General features: G+C 39.0%; 1 protein-coding gene across 7 annotated transcripts in view; it reads left to right on the forward strand.

The window, feature by feature from the left end:
* Sgms1 (sphingomyelin synthase 1) overlaps positions 1-12,066 on the forward strand; it is a 311,453-nt gene extending 299,387 nt beyond the window's left edge. For all 7 annotated transcript variants that reach the window (XM_013514837.1, XM_013514838.1, XM_005385897.2 and 4 more), the window contains 3 exons: positions 5,564-5,717; positions 9,350-9,516; positions 10,354-12,066. In XM_013514837.1, the coding sequence (XP_013370291.1) occupies positions 5,564-5,717; positions 9,350-9,516; positions 10,354-10,533 (501 nt within the window). In that variant the 3' untranslated portion in view covers positions 10,534-12,066. The remainder of the gene's footprint in view (positions 1-5,563; positions 5,718-9,349; positions 9,517-10,353) is intronic.
* The last annotated feature ends 12,265 nt before the right edge of the window (positions 12,067-24,331 follow it).

Genomic DNA, 24,331 nt, shown 5'->3' on the forward strand with positions numbered 1-24,331 from the left:
TCTAAGGGGCAGCTTGGAACAGCTGAGCAGGTCGCTGCCTCCTGCTGTGAAATTTAAAGCACTCATCACACTTTCAAACCTGTGACCTTCCCAGTGGGGGCTTCAAGGTCAGGCTGAGGGACATTTCTGTCACGTGCATTAATTCTGAAGTATCTGTCATTGGTTAGGAAGGCTGTGCGGGGCCCTAGTCATTTCCTGGCTTGAAGCAGAAGGAGATTGCAGTGTTTTGCACAGTTGCTAGGAGAAGGCTGCTCACACCATGGACTGAAAAGAATCCCACCAGTCTTCTTTCTGTCCCTGAGGCTTGATTCCTTTAGTAGGTTTGATCTTTCGTTTGGATATTTAAGAAGCAGCTTTATTTCCCATGATAAATATTTTCCTTGAGCGAAGGAATTTAAGGGACATTTGACAGTTTGTGGTGGTTGGTATATGCATGGGTAGTATACTTTTACTTCTTAAGCTACCTGCTAAAGGAAAAGTTACTATGTATGTATCCAGTTCCTGGTTTAACTAAGCTTGTGAGGGGCTGGCAGTGTGCAAGATACCAGTTTTGCAAATAGTACCGTCTTGTGTGATTGCATGACAAAGATACATCCCGAGATGTGTGTCGTTAGGTATTTTATCATCCTGTGAACATCTGAGAGTGTACTTACACAAACTTTGGTGGGGTGACCTATGACAAGTAGGCTACATAATATACTAGTCTGCTGCTCCTGAACTACCAACCTGTGCAGCACATTACTAACTGTACTGAATTTGGTAGGCAGCTCTAACAAGTGTTCAGTATTTATATATCTAACATAAAAAGTTATAATAAAAATGTGGTATAAAGGAAAAAAGTGGTACACATATATAGGGCACTGAGCCTGGTTGAAGCTGCAGGACTGGGAAGTACACTTGTTATTAGTGAGCAGTGAGGGAGTGTGAAGGTCTACAGTGTTACTGTACACTTCTGTAGACTTTAAACTCTGTGCATTTAGATACACTAAGTTTTTTCCTTTTAATAATAAATTAACCTTAGGTTACTGTAAAGTAACTTTTTTACTTTATAATTTTTTTAGCTTTTGATTCATAGTAACAGTTTAAAGTAGCTATTGTACATGTAAGACACATTGTACTTCTATATAAAAATATTTTCTTTCTGGCTGGTTATGGTGGCACACACCTGTAACCCCAGTGCTCTGTAAGGCTGAGGTAGGAGGATTACAAGTGGAATCCCAGATTGACCAGTTCCGTGACTAGCAAGACTCTGCCTCTAAAAAAGAAAAAGGGATATAGCTCACTGTGAAGATGAAAGATCAATACCCACAACCACCACCACCCAAAATAAAGAAAAAAATTATACCTATTCTGTAAGCTTTTCTGTTGTTTTTGTTTTGCTTGTTTTATTTTACTTTTTAAACATTTTTGTTAAAAACTAAGACACAGACACATCAGCACTGTTACAGGATCATCATTATCACCATCTGCCCATCTTCTCTCACTAGAAGGTTTTCAAGGGCAATAATGTGCATGGAGCTATCCTTCCAATACAATAGCTCTTTCCAGTATACCTCCTAAAGCACTCACGTGAGGCTGCTTTTTGGTTAACTTTTTTATAAAGTACATTCTAAAAATAACAACTAAAGTAGTATAACAAGTACAAAAACCGGTAACATAGCAGTTGTTACCATTATGAAGTATTTTGTCGTGAACGTAATTATATGAGCTACGCCTTTATGTGACTGGCCCCATAGTAGGTTTACATTCCCACCAATAGATGAGTAGTGTACTGCACTATGACCTTACAATGGCTATGGTATTTCTAGGTGATAGGAAGTTTTCAGTTCCATTATAGTATTACAGGACAGCTGTCATCTGTGTATTCTGTCACACACAGTGCATTATAAAGACTTGGAGTGCAGTCTTAGCTCCCCCACCAGGGGGCCTGGTAGCTGAGATAGGCTCTGCCTTGCTGATTTCTCTGGGCTGCTCTAATAGGAAGTATTAGTAAAGGTCAAGAATTGTTTTAAATAGCATTTCTACCTAGCTCTCATGTTCAGCCCTTCATCAGTTATGCTGAAGGCAGTGATTTGTGTTGCTGAGTTTCAATGCAGGATCCCCCCTCCTCCCAGTGAAGCCCCTCCTCCACAGGTGCAGCTAGAAAGCCAGTGGTTCTGCCACCTGCAGGCTTCATGAGGGCATCCACACTGTCAGCATGACACAGTGCTATTTGGCCTTGAAAAAATACTTGAAGAGACCTATTTTTTAGTAATGATAGACTCACTTGCCTGATGGCTGTCTTATTCAGAAGCCATTCCCTCCCTTTTCTTCTGTCAGTTTCTGTCTTTTGATATTGCTTAAGAGATTGGGCAACTATACTTTATATCTCGGCTGCTCATTAGCATATGGTGAAAGTTTCCTTATATTTTCTCAAAAGTGATTTTCTCTGACCCTAGAGGACCATATAAATAAAAGACTTTCTTGTCATGACTTTGTAGTATCCACTGCAAGTTTTTATTCAGGTGTCCCCAGTTTAACACTGCCATCAAAAATGGACATTCAGAAGCCTACTGATAGGGGAGAGTCCAGATCTAGTCACAGTAGAATAATAAGCATACTCTGTCCTTCCCTCCCATTCAGTCCAGCTAAAAACACTGTTGCAAGTAGAGAGTGCGTGTGAAGGGCCCAGAAGTAAATGGTAGCAGCAAATCATTGGGAGAGCTGTGATTTTAACCGGTGTGTGTGATCTAGGCTGGCTTTTCCTCCTACTGCTTTATCGATAGCCACTGCTTACAGGAGCCTTTGTATCTGCCCAATCACTGGTGCTTTCTTCTTTTTTAAAACTTTGCCCTCTTAACCTGGGAGGAAATACCTCCCGTAAGTGTTAATTTTTATTTCTGTTTGATAGTTTACACCTCCATCTGGTCATATCCTTTACCCTTTGCTAAATTTTGTCTGCGAATCGATCGAGTTTTACTTGCCTTCCATATCCTGCCTACGTGATAAAGATAGTGTTTCTGCAGTTTTGTACTTTGTCTTGTACTTGTTAGCTTCTTTATACATAATTCAAATACTTTATAAATAATAATTATAAAACTCGATCTTCAAATATGGGAAGATATTCTAGGAAGAAAGCTTAGGGGTTTTAGGGACAAGCGTAAGAAATGCAGAATGATTTTTTTTTTCATGTTTTCCTTAGTACCATGTTTGCTTTGTCTCCCCTTGCCCTGACGCAAGATATAGTCTCCTCCGTGGAGATTTTCCAGCTAAAATGAGAGAGGAGAGAAAATTAGGGTAATACTGTCTTTGAAATGTGATTTAGACTTTTTAAAAACAAAGAGGTAATTTGAGATAATGAAAAAATATAAAGATCCTCAAGTTTTTTTGCCATACTTTTCTTCTACATAAGACCCATTACTACAGAAGTGAACCACACGTTTAATTTGAGACTTTGGAAAAAGTTGTATCATGTTTACAAAGACATACAGTTCAAAAATGAAATTGTCCCAGTATACATGTTATGGGAAGTAGTAGTCTGGCCCTGACTGCTTGTAGTCTCCTCTGCTACTTCCTTTCAGCTCCTTCTCCTGAGTCTTGTAATATTTGCTATGTCTGTAACTCTTTTCATAGTTTTTTATGTGTGTACCCTCACAACTCGGAGTACAGAGGTGAGAATTCAGTGTCCTTCTATGGCTTTTTCTTCCTCCCCCCATTCCGCATCTTATACCTGTATGCTGTCTTCCCTCTGTAGTACTCCCTGTTGAACCTCAGTATCCGTGACGTATACCAACAGCTCTTTAAATGCTGTTCACAGCCAGCCATGTAATTTCCTGTAGTTACTTTCCCTTTTCTGCATAATATTTTGTTTCCTGTAGGGTTAATTATTGCTTGCTTTTTGCTTTAGTAGTTTTCTATGTGCTTATTCATTCCTGAGTTAGGACTGTGTTCTCGGTCTGTAAGAGCCATGCCTGTCCTATTCATGTCATTTTGGAGATATCTCTTCAGGGCCTTCAGGCTGCTCGCTATCCAGTTTAGCTGCCTACACAGCTTGTGACCTTCTCTTTCGTTGGTGTCCTACAAAGGCCTCTGTCTTCTTTTTTCTGTGTTTACTTGCTTTGTAAACATACTTCCTGTACTGTTTCAATTTTTATTTTTTATTAGTCCATGTTAGCTGTATGTGATAATTACATTCATCATGGGCAGTTGGGGCCTGTACGTAACATACCTAATTCTTTTTCACCCCCTGGCCCTCCCTCTCGTGGTCCCTTCTCTCTTTTGCAAAAGATCTGTCTCCCTGTTTTCTGTTACCTATCCTTTACTTTGCTCTTTATTTATATTGGTAAATGTTTCTAAAGTGTGTGTGTGTGTGTGTGTGTGTGTGTGTGTTTGAAGTCTTTTAGTTTCTCACTGAGGTTTTATATAGTTGTCATATGGCTTGTTAAAATTCTACATTGGAAATCATATTCCTTAGAATTTCAAGAGATTTTCCCAAAAGCCACCCTTTTTTCCAGTGTCACTTTAGACAAGTCTCTATTCTAATGATCCTTTATCTAAAGCTGGTTTTCATTCTCTGGAGGCTCTAATGTCTCTTTTTAGTCCCCAGTTTCTGAAGTTCCCTGGCCCTGAGCCTTGCTCAGGTTTTCTCCTGGTGGCTGGGCACTCAAGAGTCTCTTTGACTTGAAATTCATATCTTCTGTGTGGTCTGTGCAGCCTGCTATCCTTCACTAGAAACTTGGGATGACTTTTTGTAAAGGAGAATTAGAATGAAATGTGTTTTTCCCAAAGGTGGAATATTATGAGTTAGATGTTGAAAAGAGATGTGGTGATTAAATTTACCAACTAGAATTTAAGCGTGCTGACAAGCATAAAATAGATATTTGCATATCTTATTTGACCAAACAAATATAAGGTACAACAGGCAAGTTATTGTAGTTTGCTTTTATTATTTAGCCTCATTCCTGTGTCTTCACTAGCAGAAGTTCTCCTCTTCTTGATCAGGGTGCTCCCCTTCTGGGCGTGTTCTAAAGATTCAGCCTCAATTTTATAGGCTTGCATCAGAGACAAGTAGATTAACGTATTGCCTTTCCCACACCACGTAGTGTTTTTTAATTTGAGGAAAATAATAGCACATCTTACTGAGTCCTTTTTTTTTCCATGCGTTTCACTATCCCAGCCTCCGATGCTTTAGCTAAATTAGTAGAACAAGTGTCCACTAGGCCAAGCATGGTAAAAATATATCTGATTTTTTTCCTGGAGATTAAAATTTTTTTTCTAGAGCAAATCATTGGTAAATAAGTCAGCCCCATCAGTTTTTGTCTGTTGTATAATTTTTAAAAATTGGGTAAACATCTGCTGAAATGTGCTAGGGAAAGTGCTGACATGGGGAAAGTTCTGTAGCCAGATTCTTCACCTGTTGGATCATACTGTTGCCAGGGACGGCCTGCAGTACGGTGAGCTTTGAGTGGGTCAGTGTCATGGGAGGGACTCTGTATGTATTAATAAAGTCTAATTTGAGATACAAGTAGTAATCACATCACATGCTCACGTGGGCTGATGATCTTGTTTTTTCCTTTCTTGCCAGCTTTTTGGTGACTGGGAAGCCCAAGTCCGGAGGATAATGAAGCTGATTGCTGGAGGTGGCTTATCTATCACGGGTTCTCACAACATGTGTGGGGACTATCTGTACAGCGGGCACACGGTCATGCTAACACTTACCTACTTATTTATCAAAGAGTGTAAGTCTACAACAGGTCTCCATTACAGTTTCCTCACTTGCCATTTCCCAGGGTCTCTGGATCTTGGGAAAACCACATTTCATGGGAAGTCTGCCGAAGCCAGTCTAGAAAATTCAGAGGGTGGCATCCAAACTTATCAAGCCTGGGATGCGGTCTGTGCCTAGGCAAGTGGCAGAAGGCTGTAACTATGCTTCTGGAGGGGGTTTCTTGTTTCTTATAGTGCTGGGGTGGAGGCAGTTTCCAGCAGAGCATGCAGGTGTGTTACAGGCCAGTGACACAACTGCCATAAGGAGGCAAGAAGAAAGCTCATAAGGACAGAGTTCAGTGTGAGGACTGATTGGATGACAGAAGATCGTATGTTTGCTGAGCAGCCATTTTTTCAAGCCCTCGACATTGTGCCCTATGGTGAGGGCACCACAGCAGGTCAGATGATGCATCTCCCCTCAGAAGGGCCTCCCCAGGCTCACGGGTGAGGGGGGCACTACATGGAAAGTTTGCTGTAAGAAAAGTACTTAAAATACTTTATTATGAAACAAACAATATTAGAGATGCATGTATCACTGTTCAAATTTAAAATATATTAGCATTTTGCCATATTTCCTTCAGTTCATCCTTCTACAAAGGAAAAAGTTACAATACAGTGTATGATTAAAACTTCTTCTTTCCCATCCACCTCTTTATTTGCCAATATTGTTCCACTTGTTTCTGTATTTGAGTATTACTGATTTACGGTTTTTAAATTTTACATAAATGGCATCATGCTATATTCTTCAGTCTCTCTTTACTCCATATTATGTTTTTGACATTGAGACTTTGCTCATTCCTTTTACCTGCTGTTAGTATGTCAGTACTGTAATTGAACCACAAATTACTCACTCATTTCTCTGCTTATAGAAAGTTCAGTTGTCCTCAGCATTGTGTTTTACTGTTAGAACCGGCCTAGTGAGCATTACCTAAGCAGTTCCCAAGAAGAGCAGTACGTAAAACCAGTCTGCTGTGCTTTCAGAGGAGGTTCATGTGTTGCAATCTTGAACATATCTTGGGAGCATCTGGCACCCTGGTAATTTATGTGGTTGGAATTCAGAGTGGGAGTAATAATGAGAGATGAGAAGGCACTGATCAGGAGGTTGCCCCGAGCCACGTAGGAGTCTGAAGTGCCCTCACATGGAGATGGGGCACCTACTGAAGTGTTAGGACCCATGGAGAAGTGTCATCTTACTTGCTCTTCAGCGAACATACTCTTATAGCACTTTGCACGTTGGGGTGGAAAGAGACAACCCTCGGGACCAGAACAGTTGGGTGACTGGCTGCTGCTATAACCAAAGAGATGATAATGGCTTGGACTAGCATGGCAGCATCAGGGATGGAGAGAAATGAAGGGTACTGGGAGAGATTAATAAAGAAGAGTTAACAGATAACATGGATAGATTGAAGGGCAGAGGAGAGAGGTGGCAGAGGGAATAAAAGCCCAGTTCTTGTCTTAGAAATAAGGTACGGGAATGGAGAAGAGAAAATGAGCCAGAGGGCAATGAGAGAGAAGGTAGAGGAGACGTTCTACTTGAAGTCAGTGTGTAATCAGATAGAGTTGATTCTAGCAGTGCCTGTAGAGGATCCACAGGCATCATGTAACCATTGTACTGGACATAACCAAATGTGGAAAATGGGAACCATGGAGGCCAGATGCTGGCAGAACTGGTGGATTCCTGCCCCCTGCTGGTTGACACCTGAAATCCTTTAATCATGTCAGGGCTTAAAACTCTTGACATTAATGCACTGTGCCATATTGGAAAACACAGAGGCCTTGGGTCACAAAATTCTGAGTTTGAATCTTAATGCTATCACATCCTAGCTCTATGATTCTGGAAAGACTATTTAACTTAAGTCTTTATGAACAGAGCTGCACAGAAATAATAATAGTTGCTACTGTATTGTTAAACTATCAAATAACAGGTATAACAGGTATTACTAGATTAACTCCTGCCTTCACCATGCTCTATTTAACACTGCAGATTACCCTTCACTTCTACTTCTGAACCTCTTATTCTGCTGACCTACTTTTTTATTTTTGCACAATCTTTACCACTGTGGCTAATGGCATACAAATTACTGATCATGATTACAGTCTTGTCTCTCTTCCATCTTAGAGGGACTCTCACCACTGAGGCACTCTTCCTGCTTTGTTCATTGATCAAGATACCTAGAGCAGTTCATGTCCCTGCCATAATGCTCAGAAAATATTAACTGAATGAATGAGTGGTTGTTGGACTTCTTGGGAATCCAACAAAAGCATGAACCTTCTCCCATGGTGTGAGGAGGCCAAGTCCATTCAAAATTTTGTCTAAAATTTCAGACTCTCAAATTCCCTCCCCATTGAGAATGCAAGGTAGAAAGGCTTGCATTAATAGCCTTTTCATGTTTTCCTCTCATGACTCTCCAGATGAGGGTACAAATAAGTGCCTGACTGTGTACTACCTCTAGGAGACAATTGACGCAGCATTTCCAAGCATTTGATTCTCAGTATATTTGTATTTGAAAAATAAAAATCTCAAAGGCTTAGATTATTATATAGTTGCAGAACTTGGGAAAGTAAATCAAAATAAATCAATTATAATTGCTTAGTCTGTGTATAAAGATCTATGGACCAATAGCTATTGGTTTTTGTATCAAGCAGTGGTGGCCAACCTGTGGCATGTGTGCCACAGCAGGTGCACAGAGCTGTCTCTGTCAGCACACAAGCCAGATCAGCTCAGCAGCCAAGCATCAAATAACAGTTGTTTTTTTCAAACTAAAACCTCAATATTGAGGTCTAATTACAGTGTTGGCACTTTGCAATAAATAAGTGAATTTGGGGATACAGTTTGGGCACTCAGTCTCTGAAAGGTTTGCCATTCCATAGAGCATTAAGCCCAAATTACAAAGAGATAAATTTAATTAAATGTCAATGGATAGTTTTTTAGAATGAAGCATAATACATTTTTTATTAGACTCATCCTGTAAACTGTATTTGAGATTGTATGAATTAAGTACAGTAAGTCTCCAACTTATGAATGAATTCCATTCTGAGAGCACATTGCTAAGTGGGATTCATGCACAAGTCTGTCAAAGTGAGTCTTACACACCTTTAACACAAGTATACAGTGTATATTGCTTTGTGCTTCCTACCAATCTGCTTCACATCACCACAGCTTTTCCTCCTGCTTCCGGACATCCTGGGCTCTGACGGAGCACTGTACTGCTGTGCACTATTGCACTATACAGTGAGCACACAGCACCACAACTGTAACAACATCCGGCAGACACACGAGATACTTCCACGATTTGTTTGCATCTATGAATGTTTGTAATGTGAGGGCCATTGGTATCTGTGAAAATTTGCAACTTGAATGTTCATAAGTTGAAGGTTTACTCTAATATGAATTACCATTGCTAGTAAAATCACTTTATAGAAAGCTTTTGCAACCTTGGTCACAGATAAATAAGACCCTGGAGATTTACTTCCCCAAGAGATTTGTTTTCAGAAGGAAAGATCTAAGGAAATTGAACTCAGAGGTACTGTATGCGATAGAAGCACATTTGGGTACTTCTAATGTTTGTGAGTCATTGTAGACTACTGCAATTTCTCCTCTTTTCAGATTCACCTCGACGACTCTGGTGGTACCACTGGATTTGCTGGCTTCTCAGTGTCGTTGGAATCTTCTGTATTCTCTTAGCGCATGACCACTACACTGTGGACGTGGTGGTGGCATATTACATCACCACAAGACTGTTCTGGTGGTATCACACTATGGCCAATCAGCAAGTAAGGTTTTCCCCCATTTAACTTCAGCTCCTAGTATTCCTGGATATTGCTTCTGGCTTGGGTAGGAGAGAGGGTGGGAGAGGAGCAAAGAATCTACCAGTGTCTTAAACTTCACCTTTCTAAGGGGAAGTCAGCTAAGCTTTTTCTGCATCTTGTGACATTGATCTTCACTATCAAAATGAAAAAGTGCATGAATATAATGACATAGCAGAGCATGGTGGCATATATCGATGATGGTATAATCTCAGCTACTTGGGAGGCTGAGATTGGAGGATGAGAAGTTAGAGTCCAACTGGAGCAACTTAGTGAAAATACGTTTCAAAATAAAAAATAAAAAGGGTTATGGATGTAGCATAGTAGTGTGGTAACCTTGGGTTCAGTCCCCAGTACTTGGGGGAGGGGTTTGATCCAGGAGACTGTTTCCTTCTAAAGCAAGTCCCACACTAATGTTGTCCATGAAAATGTTTCCTAAGCTTGTGCCTACCCATTGCTTAATTTGTATTCCCACCCTCTTCTCATCACTCTGGGCCCATCACCAGCTTAAGAATGTCTTTCTGTTTTCTGTGTAGAAGAGTGAGTAAAAAATTACCTGCGTATTTTTTTGATAGATGGTAGATGAGTAAGCCACAAGTTCTTGCCCTGTCAGAATAGGGGTTTACTGCTTGGGTGTGGCCCAGTTTGCAGATGTGTACAGAGGATGGGGTGATGACCTGAGAGTGAACAGGTCATTTGGGTGGACATGGGGCAGGTCTGAGGTCCCTTGTGAATTTTAACATGGAAAATACTTGAAATTAAAGCAAAAGAGGGTGAGAAAAATTTGTATGTTTGTTCTTTTAGGTGCTAAAGGAAGCTTCCCAGATGAACCTCCTGGCCAGGGTGTGGTGGTACAGGCCATTTCAGTACTTTGAAAAGAATGTCCAAGGAATCGTACCTCGGTCTTACCATTGGCCCTTTCCCTGGCCAGTAATCCACCTCGGTAAGCAAGTGAAATACAGCCGGTTGGTGAATGACACATAACAGCTATACAAAGTGGGAGAATGAGGAACTGTCCAAAGTGCTAAGAACTCCATGAGAGAAGATGCCATAAAATAAACACCTCCCTAATCCTATTATCTTTCAACAGTTACCTTGACTTAACCTATTGAGTTACCTGGTCAGCACTGTGATCTTTTTTTCTCTCCAAAGGACCTGCATTGGACAACAATAAAGAAAATTTAACCATCATGCACTGTACACATTTTCTGTTCATAAGTTTGGGATTTACATCACCTACAACTACCATGTTCCTTTGTATATGAAGCGACAGTATAAATGTAAGCTTTTATATAAGTTCTGGTCTTTCCAGTCACATCTGGAAATAAAGCGTATTATTTTCTTGGGAAAACATACTTTTCATATCTCTTGCCCCAAAGATTGGGCTGTAAGCCATTTTCTAGCAAATGTCTCTATGAAGGTTTCTAAGTACCTGAATGGGGTTCGGTTCTGAAATCTTCCTACCTGTTGCACCAATGTTCAAATAAAAATGACAGACACAGAGAGGTTTGGTAACTTTGGATTTTGTAAAATCAACAGAGACAGTGTGTCAAAAAGTGCAAAAAAAAAAAAAAAAAAGATTCTGTTATAAAGTGATTTTCTAAGTATTTCCTAACTTTATTTTTCAAAATGATATTATGAAAACCAAATTTAAAGATTTTTACATGCCAGAGAGAAGAGTTAAAATGTAAAATGCTTCTTGGGAGAGAAATGTGTCTATGTTTCTAGTGCCTTTCTTGTCTTGATTGTATGGTCCGTAGGCAATCTTAAATGTTTTTATTTAAAATAAAGTATTCCACAAAAATATAAATGTATGTATACACTACTAAATTTTGCATTTATAGCTAAATTAAATCAGAAGACTGCTTATGGTTTTACAATTGCTTTGAATTAAAGAATCAACTAATTAGAGTCAGAGCTTGTTCACATATTGTGAGCAGGTAGTAATGACATGTACCACTTCAATTAGTTTATCATCTGTTTGGTAGTTTGATTTTAACTACTCTATGAAAACAGCCATGAATATCTTTTTTGAAAAGAGAGTTTTGAAAATGATCACTTACCTAAAACTTGAAAGCTACAAATTAGTTATCCATACTCTCATGACAATTTTGTTGGTCAACAACAAAAGAGATCTATTTCTTTAAAATATATTTGTGCAGAAACTGCATGTAACTCTAAGTTTTACTCCTAACATACGTATGTTTGGGGAAGTATTCTATTCTATACTTGCCAATGTGGAGAACAAAATAGTTTTTTAAGGATGAAAAAGTATATATATCCATTCTGTATTTTACGTGCAGCAGAATTATCTACTGTAGGGTTTTTTTGTGTATTCACAAAGTGATATTTGTATTGTAAAACAATAATGGTGAAGGAAATAAAACGGCTTTTAAAATTGTTTGTTTTAAATCTTTGTAAAGTTACTATTCCAGAGAGTATACTGATACCTTACAGCTTACCTAGATCATAAATTAATCAAAATGCACTTTTTAATAAAAATCGATACTTCAAATAAGTGGCTGTTATTGCTAATGTATTCACGTTCTTCACAAAAATCATAAAAACAAAACACAATGGAGTTTCAAGATGTCTTCACTGACTTGGACATGGAGCCGTAGTAAATCATCTACTTATTTTTTCCTTGAGGTTTCTTAAAAGTACTCCTGCTGTTGTTAGTTGTCATGTTGTAGTTTTTCATTGAGAAGAATTATAGATACCTTCAAAATGTAAACCATATTTTTAAAAAGTTTTGAATTCTCCAATTCTCAAAGAAGTCACTATTTTTTTTTCCCGTAACTGGAACTAATGCTTTTCTAGTATAGGCGGAAAGGAAAAGTGCAAATCTGGAGTGAAAGACAGTGTGATAGTACTTTGATAATCAGTGGTAATATTAAAAAGAAAGACAGATGATTATGATTATTGTTGACATAAAGAAGGACGGTGTTAGCTAGGCATGGTGGCACACATCTATAATCCAGGCTGTTGGGGTGACTGAGGCAGAAGTATAGGAAATTGGAGGCCAGCCTAGGCTATTTAGCAGGACCTAGTTTCCAAATAAAAAATAAGAGGGGGTGGGGATGTAGCTTAGTAGTAAAGTACCCCTCAGTTCAGTCTCTACTGCCACAAACTGGAGATGTGAAATTGGTCAAACTGTCCTACGCGGGGCTTTGAATTTTTGGGTCAGACCGAGGAATGTGGTGTGCTATTGAGCCAGAGAGAGCGAAGTTCTAGGATAGGTCCTCATTTAACTACAGTAGCTTTCCATGAGGAGCGGTGGTCCAGGTGCTGCACACTGAAAGGGAAAGCAAGTAAGTGTGAACGAATGGTGGGCACATACTAAAAAGAAGATGGAGGTGGGGATTTTTTTTACTAAAAAAATTAATTATATTAATAAATTCACATACAAGTTTGTATGCCTCATACATTCTAGGAAATTCACTGGCTGGTTGTTCCCATGGCTGCCTGTACTTGAATTGATGTCCCCTGGCTTTTCTCATGTGCAAATCTCAGGAAGACAAAGAGATATCTTGTATTTTGGGAAACTGCACTACAGTTGATAATGACTGGCTGAATAAGCACATATCAATTTTGGCCTTTAGCTTGGTAAGCTATAAAGCCCCAGACAATGGCTTTAGTTTATTTCATTCATTTTACAAGCTAGGCACTTCTGTGTATTATTCTGGTAACCATCACACAACCACAAGGTGTAGTTATTATCCGCATTTTACATGTGAATCAACCAAAGTAACTCAGATGTATTAAATAACTTGCCTGGGGCAAGCTGCAGCTGGTTAGTGGTTAGGTCCAATTGGATCTAAATTCCTATCTGTGCCCTTCAAAACAGGTAGCTTTCTGTTCTGGTTTATATCTAGATGCCCTCCCAAGGCTTCATGTGCTCATAGGTGGGGCTTTCAGGAGGTGGTTGGATCACTGGAGTATGATACTGCCCCACTGGTGATTTCATGGCTGGGTATGATGGGAGGCAAGGCCTGGTCAGAGGAGATGGGTTCCTGTGGGCGTGGCCTGGAAGAGTCTCTCTCTCCCTGTTGATCTTTCTCTGCTTTCTGCCTGCCATGCCTCAGTAGAAGAGCATTTGCCTAGCATCAAGGTCCTGGTTCAAACCCCAGTACCACCAAAAAATACATGTCTCTGTGTGTGTGTGTGTGTGTGTGTGTGTCTGTGTGTGTGTGTGTATGTGTGTGTACATAGATATACACATACAGGCATACATCTTCCAATTATTTTAAAAATTTAAAAGAAAAAACAAAAACAGGTAAAAACAAAGAACAAAGAAAACTACAGAATTTCAAAGCAAAGTGATAGGAAATTAACAATGGTTGTTATATTTCATTTGTTATCTTTAGTTGCTCGGATTGCCAGATGTATACAAGATTGACCAAACCATTAAGGATTAGCTGTTTCTTGCTAGCTATAGAATAATATATTTGTTGCTCAATTTTTGAAGTGCTTTAAATTTCTCATTTTACTTACCTGGTTTCTCAAGTGAAGTATGCTGTAATTTTACCCTTGTTCCTGTAGCTAATGAGTTATTTTTCCCTGGGTTCTTATAAAATCTTGTCTTTGTCTTTGGTTTCTGCTGTTTGAATATGACAAATCTAGGTGTAGATTTTTTTTTTTTTTTTTTTTTTTTTTTTTTCTCCGGTACCGGGAACCGAACTCATGACCTTGCACTTGCCAGGCAGGCGCTTTGCCGCTGAGCTAAATCCCCAGCCCCTAGGTGTAGATTTTTTTTTCTTGATATTTTTGCTGTTCCCTAAACTTCTTGAATCTGTAGTTTATGTCATTAGTTTTGGGAAGTTTTCAGCCAGTATTTCAAATATTTCTTCTGTAGTTTCTCTTTCACTGTGATATGTTACATCTTTTGAAATTATGCAGTTCTTGCCTGTTCTGTTCTTCCATTCTTTTTGTATTTGAGTTTGAGGTTTCTATTGACCTATCACATTCACCAGTTCTTTGGCCATATCTGTCTTAGAAGCTCATCAAAGGCAGTCTTCATTTCTATTACAGCACTTACAATTTCCAACATTTCCTTTGGCTCTTAAATTTTTCATCTTGAAAGTACTTCAAGTACTCATATCTTGAGTGTCATGTATTCTATTAGAGCCTTTACCATGTTGTTATGTTTATTTACAATTCTTTGTAATTCTAGCATCTTTTTCATACATGGATCTGATTCTTACTTTGCATGCTTTGTAATTTTATTTTTTATTCTTATTTATATATTTTTGCAGAAATTGGGTACTTCCAGTGTCATTCCTGGATGCATTTCCATGATTCCAAAACCAAACAATGACACACCTAAGAAAGAGAACTATAGGCTAATCTTTTTAATGGACAGAGATGCAAAAATCTTCAACAAGATACTGGCAAACAGAATATGCCAAGTCCTTAAAAAGATCATGACCAAGCTTCGCAAGTGTGGTTCAACATGCGGTAAATGTGTTACATCACATAAACAGAAGCAAGGACAAAAATGGCACAATCATCTCAAAAATGGAAAGACTTTGAAAAAAAAAAACAACATCCGTTAATAATAAAATTACTGAAGAAAATGCAGAAAGAAGTACCTTGTTTCAATTTGATAAAAATCCCTTTACCAAAACCTACTGCCAACATCATATTAAATGGGGAAAAGCTGAAAGCTTTCTTTAAAATCAGGAATAAGACAAGAATGTCCACTATCAACACACCTATTCAATATAGTGCTTGAAACATTAGCCAGAGCAATAAAAGGGATATTTTATCATTATTATTATTTGCATATGACATGATCCATTACGTAGAAGACCCAAAAAATTCCACCAAAAGACTCCTAAAATTAATGACCAAATTTTGCAGTGTAGCAGGATGCAAAATCAGCAGTATTCCTGTACACTAATATTAAACCCTTGGAAAAATAAAGTAGGGGAAAAAAAACATTCATAATAGCATGAAGAAAAATTAAACACAAATCAACCTAACTGCTCCACTGAAAACTATGATACTAGGAAAAAGGAGATCAAGGGGACATCAGAAAAGGGAAAGATCTCTTCCTGGAGAGGCAGAATGAATATTGTCAAAACAGCCACATTAATAAAATTATTATATAGATGTAATGCAATACTGATCAAAATACCAACAGCATCCCTCACAAAATTAGATAGAAAAATTCTAAAATTCATACACAACTAGAGGAGACATAGAGTAGCAAAAGCAGTCATGGGCAACAAGAGCAAAGCAAAAGGCATCTTAATCCCAGACTTAAAGTTATATTATAAAGCTATAGTGTTAGAAACAGCATGGTATTGGCCCCAAAACGGATATGAATCAGTGAAAAAAAATAGCATATGCAGAAACAGCCCCAGGCACTTTTAATTATCTGATCTTTGACAAAGGCACCAAAAGCATATGCTAGAAGAAAGAGAGCCCCTTTAGCAAGTGGTGCTAGGAAAACTGGCTATCCACATGCAGAAGGTTGAATGCAGACCTGTATCTCCCAATGTATACCAACTAAAATCAAAGTGGATGTTGATTTTTTTGTCTATTTGTGATGGTTGAGTAGTAAGGTCTCCTACTATTATTGTGTTGTTTATCTGATCTTTTACGTCCAGCAGTGTTTGTTTTATGAAGTTGAATATGCCAGTGTTCAGTGCATATATTCCAATTAATCTTATATTAGCAATTATATTAGGAATTATAATTGCTATCCTTATTGAACTGTTCCTTTAACCAACATATAGTGACATTCTTTGCCTCTTCTGATTAGTTTTGGCTTGAATTCCTTTGTCTGAAAATAGAATAACTACTCTTATTTGTTTAGGAGTAGTGATCATAACTACGGGAGTTCTGTTTGGTACAATTTCATGGACTCTCAATTATTTGCTCAACTGGTATTCATATTTTTTATCATTTTGTGTAGCTTAGCTAGCTTTTTATTAGTGGCCTCTGTAAGCTCAGTGATAGTTTTGTTAAGTCCATTATCTGTTTAGTTATATCATTTTCATGTTGCATGGAATATTGTTTTCCATACTTTTTACTGTATGAATTCCTTTTTGATTAAATGTGTTTCTTGTATATAGCATACCTTTTGGTTTTTGTTTGTTTTGATAATCTGCCAGTCTTGGTCTTGTGATCAGGAAGTTGATAGTTATTACTAAAAGGCATTGACTTATTCCTGTCATTGCATTATTGTCCTTTTGCTGATTCCTTTTTTCCCTTTTGCTCCACTGCCCAGGATATTTATTCTACTAGTATTTTTGGCATCTTTGGTTTCATTGTCTTTTTGAGGATATCCTTGGGTAGGTTTTGGTGCACTCAGTGATCATAACTTTCTTAAGGTGCTCTTTTTTATGAAAAGACTTTATTTCCCCCATCAATTTTGAAAGATAGTTTTGCAGGATATATCAGTCTGGGTTTGAAATTGTTTTCTTTGAGGGCTGAAAACTCTTCATTCCAAGGTCTCCTGGACTTTAAGGTTTTTGTTGAAAAATCTGCTATCATTCTAATGGGGTTTTCTTTATATGTAATTTGTTATATTTCTCTAACAGCTTTTAAGATTCTGCACTTGTGTTGGACTTCTGAACTCTTACTATGATATATCCTGGAGATCTTAGCTATTTGGGGTTCTATATGCCTCACTATGTGTTGAATTTTTCTTCATATTTGGACATTTTTCTGCTATTATTTCTGTAAAAAGGTTTCTTTGTGCAATTTGCACTATCTTCTAAGTGTTCACTAATTCTAATTAATCTTATATTAGTTCCTTTGGCATTATCTAGTAACTGTTTGATACATTGTGTCAACTTGGGGAGTCTAGAGGTTTGGCTAAGTGACAGCAGGAAGCCAGGGTGCTTACTTTGTATACATCCTGAGCCTGTGGAAGAGCAGAGCATGGAAATTATGTGAGAGCTACATGCCCCTTAGGTGGGGGTAGCCTGTTTACAAAGTAAGGGAGGGGAAGAGGCTGCTTGCCGCAATTCCTCCCTTTTGCTCTGGCTGCTTTGCTGTTCAGCTGCCATTCCCCCCTTGCTCTTGTTGCTTTGCTGTCTTCTGCCTTGGAGCCAGCCAAGTATGGACTGAAACCTCCACAAACTGTGGGCCAAATAAACCTTTCCTTCCTTCATTTTGGGCATTGGGTACTTTGTCTCAGCAACGAGAGAAAAGCAACCAAGACACTGTTGAATCTATTTTTCATGTTCTCTTATTTTTAAGGTATCTGGGTATACAGATAGGTCATCAGCATTTTCTTCTAGTTCTGACATTCTTCTAACATCGCCTCTGTTGTGCATACTTTCTATAGAATTTTTTTATCTCCTGGAGTTCTGTTTGGTACAATTTCATGGACTCTCAATTATTTGCTCAACGGGTATTCATATTTTTTATCATTTTGTCTAGCTTAGCTAGCTTTTTATTAGTGGCCTCTGTAAACTCAATGACAGTTTTGTTAAGTCCATTATCTGTTTAGTTATATCATCTTTGAGCTATGCTGAGCGCCATGTTGATCACTCTCTCTGTTTTTTGTCTCCTCTTTTATCATTTTGAATGATTTAGCTCTTTGGCTGTTGATTTCCTCCCCTTTGATGTCCCATGGATCAGCTTTGGGGAACTGCAAGTTTGGGGAGGAATTTTATTGCCTTGTCTCCTCATATTTCTTTTGTATGTGTGCTGAAGTTTTCAGGCCAAGAAAGGCTTTGTTGCTAGTATGGAGATCTCTTTAACATCTGCCTTTTCTGGGTGTGGTTCACTGTAGTCTTTTGCCTCTATTCCAAGATCCAGCCACCTGCATTAATTTGAGAAGGTAGGGAAGTAAAATTGGCTCAGCATCCAGTTCCCTGGAAATGGACTACAGTATTATGGATGACACAAAGACAAACAGATATTTGTATACAGGAAAAACCAATTAATAGCAGCAACTATGCCACTTGGGCACTAGCAACACAATCAGCTAGCAACAATAATAGACTAGCAACTCTAGCAACAATAATAGACTCAAGGATAGACTGGATTTTGACATGCCATATGAACCAATAGAAGCTACATTATATCACCCTTAGCCTTTGAAAGGAGATCTATAATTATAATTTAGACACATAGACCATATACTGACATACAATAAATATCGTCAGCTCATTCCTAAAGTCAAATAATAAAAGAATAAAAAATCTTTTGACAATAAGAGATGCCCTTTTTAATATTCTGACATAAACCTAAGATTTCAAGGCTCACTATTCATCCAATCATTCATATATTTACATTTCCTCCCTTTCTCTCTGCCTTCTCTACATTCATCAAATATGTTTGTGTTAGCTGTGGGAGTGGTGGTAAACAAAGCAGACAGGTGTCACTCCCCTCATGAAGGCGTATAATATTCCCTATTGCAAAGGACAGTGAAGTAGATTTCAACCAAAGAGAACTTTTAGAAAAGTAAAGAAACTATAAAAATATCTCATTTGCATAGAAATTATTGTCTCCTTCAAAATAGTTTCTTCCAGGACTGCCCTGGGCTTCCTCTGGAACTCTGACACCTGTGGTATGCCCTTAGTGTTGGACAAAGAGTATTGATTATAGACACTGGGACTTCTGATAACTGAGGAAATAATTTACTTCCACTCTGTTTTGTTTCCAAAAATAGAAAATAGTTATTTTAAAAAGAATTTTGTTTGAAAAAGTTTTGCTAAAAGCTGGTCTAGTTCACACATCACAACTAGCTCCTCAACTCAGTGCTGCTTTGGGATGAAATGGACTCTAGTCCGTCATGGATTGTGTGGTCTGTAGGAACCAAGAAGCCTTGGGAGACCAGCAAAAAGGGTAAATACCAGGTGCAGAGGAAAGGCCTTCTGTTTGTAGAATGAGCTGAGGTGCCCCTTCTGTTTAACTTGTACATTTGATAGTTGAAAGGATGCATGAGTGAATAATTCTGCTGTTTTAGGAAAAATGAGAGCAAATTGCCCAGGGCAAAAGAGAAACCCCAGGAGGGTGTAGCACAGAGGGTGCATCCTCAGGAAATGGAATGGGAAGTCAGATGTGGGTTCAGACCCTAACTATGCTCGTTACAGACACTGTGCCCCTTGGAATATAACTGTCTTTGAGTTCTAATGTCCCAATTTTCAAAATAGGGATTGTTTTACACATCTTATAGTGTAAAGTAGGGCAGGTATTGAGGCAGGAAGATAGGGTATGGCTACAACTGGTTGAGAAAGGAGGCAGGAGGGAATCACCACCGGGTTCACAGAAGCATTCCTAAAGCCTGCACATGGACTTCACAAGAATTCAAGCAGGTTCTTGATCAGGTGGCCTGGACTGGATGCCAGCATAGGAAATCTAAAAAACCGAATTGTAGCCATAATAGTTACTATCATGTCTCATCATAGCTTACCCTATGCAGTAGGGTATATTTAAAAAAATTTTTTTTCCTATTTTTACTTGGCCCAGACTTGCACTGCAGAGCCTGTTTTTTTCTTACCTTTAATAAATTTAAAACTTTGCCACCATTTATGCTTGTTTCCTTCAGTTTTTTTGTTCAGAACAGAAAGAACCTAGAAATCCCTCTAAAAGGAGACTGTAGCACTCCAAAGACCAGTAACAGTCTGGTCTGTGAGCACAAATGATTCACTCAGTAAATGACTAGTGTCATAAAGGGAAATGGGAGAGACAGAAATGAGAAAGGGGCCTCTTGTAGAGCCAGGAAAGAGGCCCAGCTGGCACAGAGATTGACCCTAGCCGAAAAAAAAAATGTGCTGGACTTGGTGAGAAACTAGAGCAAGCCCAGGGGCTGGGGATTTAGCTCAGCGGCAAAGCGCCTGCCTGGCAAGCGCAAGGTCGTGAGTTCGGTTCCCGGTACCGGAGAAAAACCAAAAAAAAAAAAAAAAAACTAGAGCAAGCCCAGATTTAGCTTTTATTTTGGCTTCTTACACTTTGTCAGTAGCTCACGTGTATTTACTTCTTACTACACTTAGTGGGGTAATTGCCCTAGCTTTCTGAAAGACTCATGTGCATGGACAGTGGTTGCTACAATACTGACAGACTGAAATGCATGACACAGAGTCTTGAATATGAGCCAGAGAAGCAGGAGGCAGAAATGGGTGACTACCATGATTTCTTGGCATCTTGAGTCTTCTCCAGCTCTATGTGTTGCGTGAAGGAGTTATCATTTGAACTGATTTTTGCTAATCATATTTATAAGTGGGAGAGGGAAGGAAGAGAATAGGTTTCAGTCAAAGCATGGTCTCCTGTGTTTTTGCTTTTTAAATGAAATACCTGTGACCACAGAAAAGTAAGTTTCTCATTTCCCTTTGAGGGGTGTAGCAGGGCCCTTTGATACTTTAGGTGTTTTAGCAAAGAAACAAAAGCCAGTTGGAATATCATCATCTGGCTGTTAAAAGGTTTGTTTTGGATTTTGATTTCTCTGAAATCACTGGGTTTGAATTTCAGGAGACCACAGTCACATCATTGCCAGGTCTACTGGAACTGTGTTCATTACATGCCTTCTTGGTCAAAGGAGGCTTTGGACCTCTGAGTGGTTTTTGACTATGACAAAGGCCCCTGGCAGGGGTAAGTAAGGATATGGTGTGTTTCCAGCACAAACGTGGTTGCATAACAGGTAGCATTAGTATGGGGCACTATAATAGGGTCAGTGAGCATTGTGGGCTCTATACCAGAGGCCAGCAGATGAATTAGCAGGCATTTGCTAATTCTTTTTCTCCGCAGGCTCCAGGGATGAACATGTACAGCAGATAGCTTGAAAAGGAACTGTGCCCAATTAGTACCGCTGGCACTTGTCCCCTATGCAAGTGTCACTGGCACGGGTCCTCATGCACATCCCCGTGCTCATGAGCTGACACAGGATGATTTTGACAGAGCTTGATCTCCTTTCCCATGCAGCTTACAATGGCCTCTTCTAGCCACCCAGGGCGAGCAGCTGCCTAACAACGCACCCCTGGGGGCTGCTGTGTCTTGAGCTCCTAGAGATGCATTCTGAGAGCAGAGGAATCCAGAAAAAGTGACCAGAAAGTCTTTCACACAGTGCTCTGCACTCTTGGGCCCAACACACAGCCAAAGTGCTTGGAATGTGGGGAAGGGGAGAAAGTTATTCTTTCTCCAAGAGAAAATGTCAATGTATTCAGCACACATAACCCCCACATACTGTTAACATTCACCAAGTGCAAACTCAAACAAAAAGTCACCAAAATTAGATGGGAAGTTATCTGAAATGTCATTTTAACACATGGCAAATATGGAAAACTGACAATTTGACTTCCTGTAGCTCTACGCTAACAAAACTGGCTGAAAATCTCAAGATGTTTAGGGCTAAATTACCAATTAAAATTAGTAACAACACTGAACTTGCCTAGACACAGATTTCCTTCTTAGAAACAAAGAGGGACCAAATCCAAATCTTTCTCATTTGATAAAAGTGGTAAGGAATTAATAGCAATCTTTCTAGTGTTGAAAAGAGGTCAGGATAAGAACAGCAGCCAAGCTCACCAGCAAGACCTGATGGTTCCTGTTCTGATTCAGAGCAGCTCATGTAATGTGCCCAGGACTGACGTGCAATGAGCTAGCGGAGTTGGAGTAGAAGCTCAGGGACAAGGGGCCTTGAACCATCAGGAATTGGAGGACCTGCGAAAATTTAAGAACTATTCTAGCTGACTTTAGTATGGACAACATAAAGTCCTCTGCTTCCCAGGACTTTCTATTCTTTCAATTGTTTGTTTTTGCGGTACTGGGGATGAAACCTGTGGCCTTTGGACCAACTCCCCAGCCCTTTTTCCCTCGTGAAACAGTGTCTTGCTATGTTGCCCAGGCTGGGTTCAAATTTGCAATCCTCCCGCCTCCATCTCCCAGAGTGCTGAGATTACAGGGTTACAAGGTATATCACCATGTCCCAGCTTCAGTGTGGTTTTAATAGTAAATTAAGTGTGTACAATTGTGTATAAAATCAGTATGCATGTCCATATATTTAATGTTCTGACAAATTTTCCCTTAAACCTACTTTTGTCACATTAAATTATCATTTTCCAAATTTATTTGACCCTGATAACCTTTCTCTACAAACTCTTCACCATTTTATGGTGACATTTTTATGTAAGAATTTAATAATAAATATCCATATAGCCACACCTAGTCTCTGTCATTATATTGTTCTACTTGCTTTGCCACATATCAGTCTACCTATCTCATTATCTATCTGCATTAGTCAGCTCTTTCCTGCTCAGACAAAATACCTGACATGAATAATTTAAAAGAGGAAGAGTTTATTTTGGCTCACAGTACTAGAGGTTGCAGGCTATAGTAGGCTGGTGCCAACATGGAAACACCATGGCAGAAAGGCATGGCGGAGAGTAAAGCGTCTTACTTTGTGGCAGCTGGCAAGAAAAGTGAGCATGCCCTAAAATGCATGCCTTACTGACCTGCTGTGTCTTGCTGGGCCCCATCACCTAATAGCACACTCAGTACCCTCATGAGCCAGGTACTCTCTAGGTCCCACTTCTGAATACTGCTGCATGGGAATCATGACTGTGGAGTCTAGTTTTGAACCTGGGAAGCTGGCTCTAGGGTTCACTGAACTTTTTCCTCAGTGATAAGAATTGACCCCAGGACCTTGCCCATGCACCTTAGACCAGCACTAAACCCTTGGGAATCAAACCTTCAATATGTGAGTCCTGCAGAGACACTCCATATTTAAACCATTATATTCTGCCCATCATATCCAAAGTCTCATGTCTGTTTCATAAAAGAAAATACATCTAGGCCATCTGTAAGAGCTGCTAAAATCTCAAAAATTCCAGCATTTTTTAAATGTCTAGTGCCAAAGTCTTCTCTGAGGTTCAAGACTTAACCATGAGCTCCTGATAAAGAAAAATGAAAGAATTTTCATAATCTCAAAATACAGTGGAATGGAGTAGACATTCCCATCCAAAAAGGGAGAAATAGGAGAATAGAAAAAAATTGGACCAAAGCAAGATTGAAATCTCATAGGCACAATTTTCACTGTCTGCATTTCTAGCGTTTTGGTTTTCTGAGCTCCTTCTAGAATTGTCTGTCAAGGCCTGCCTACAACTTTAAGGTCTTTTTTAGCCCAATTTTCCAAACTTTTCCAGATTTCTCACACAAACAAGTTTCAAAGGCTTCTGAATCACATAGTGAGGTATAGTCATAGCAATAACCCCACTCCAGGTACCAACTTTCTGTATTTTCATCACTGGGACAACATGTTTAACATAAACAACTTGAAGGAGAAAAGGTTTATTTTGGCTTATGGTTTTAGAGATTTCAGTCAGTGATTTTCTGGCTCCAAGACAGAGACATCATATTGGAAGGGCATAACAGAGGAAAATTGCTCACTTTACTGTAAGAATAGAGAACTGGCCAGTACTGCCTGGAATAGGTCTGTAGGAAACTTTCTCTGAAGGTAGTATTATTAGTGTATATTATGTATCTTGACACCCCTTTGGGTTATATAGATACATGCATTTGCCAAACAGCTAGCACACAGTTAAGAATTTTGTGTTTCATCATCTATAAATTTTATCACAGAAGAAAAAAATTGTGAACAAATTTTGAATTTTAACTGATGACATGCATGTTGCAGTATTTTGGTATCTTTAATTTGGTATCTTCAATTTACTTTGAAATGCATGGAAAAATAAAATTAGATAGATAATAGGTAGATAGCTAGCTACTAGATAGATGATGTTATGGTTTAGATATGAGTCCCCCAAAGACTCCTGCAGTGAGGTTCTGCATTCTTTTGTTCCTACACAGAAGCATCCATTGTATC

Source organism: Chinchilla lanigera, unplaced genomic scaffold, assembly GCF_000276665.1.
Source record: "Chinchilla lanigera isolate Chin_1 unplaced genomic scaffold, ChiLan1.0 scaffold00024, whole genome shotgun sequence".
In the NCBI taxonomy this organism is placed as follows: domain Eukaryota; kingdom Metazoa; phylum Chordata; class Mammalia; order Rodentia; family Chinchillidae; genus Chinchilla; species Chinchilla lanigera.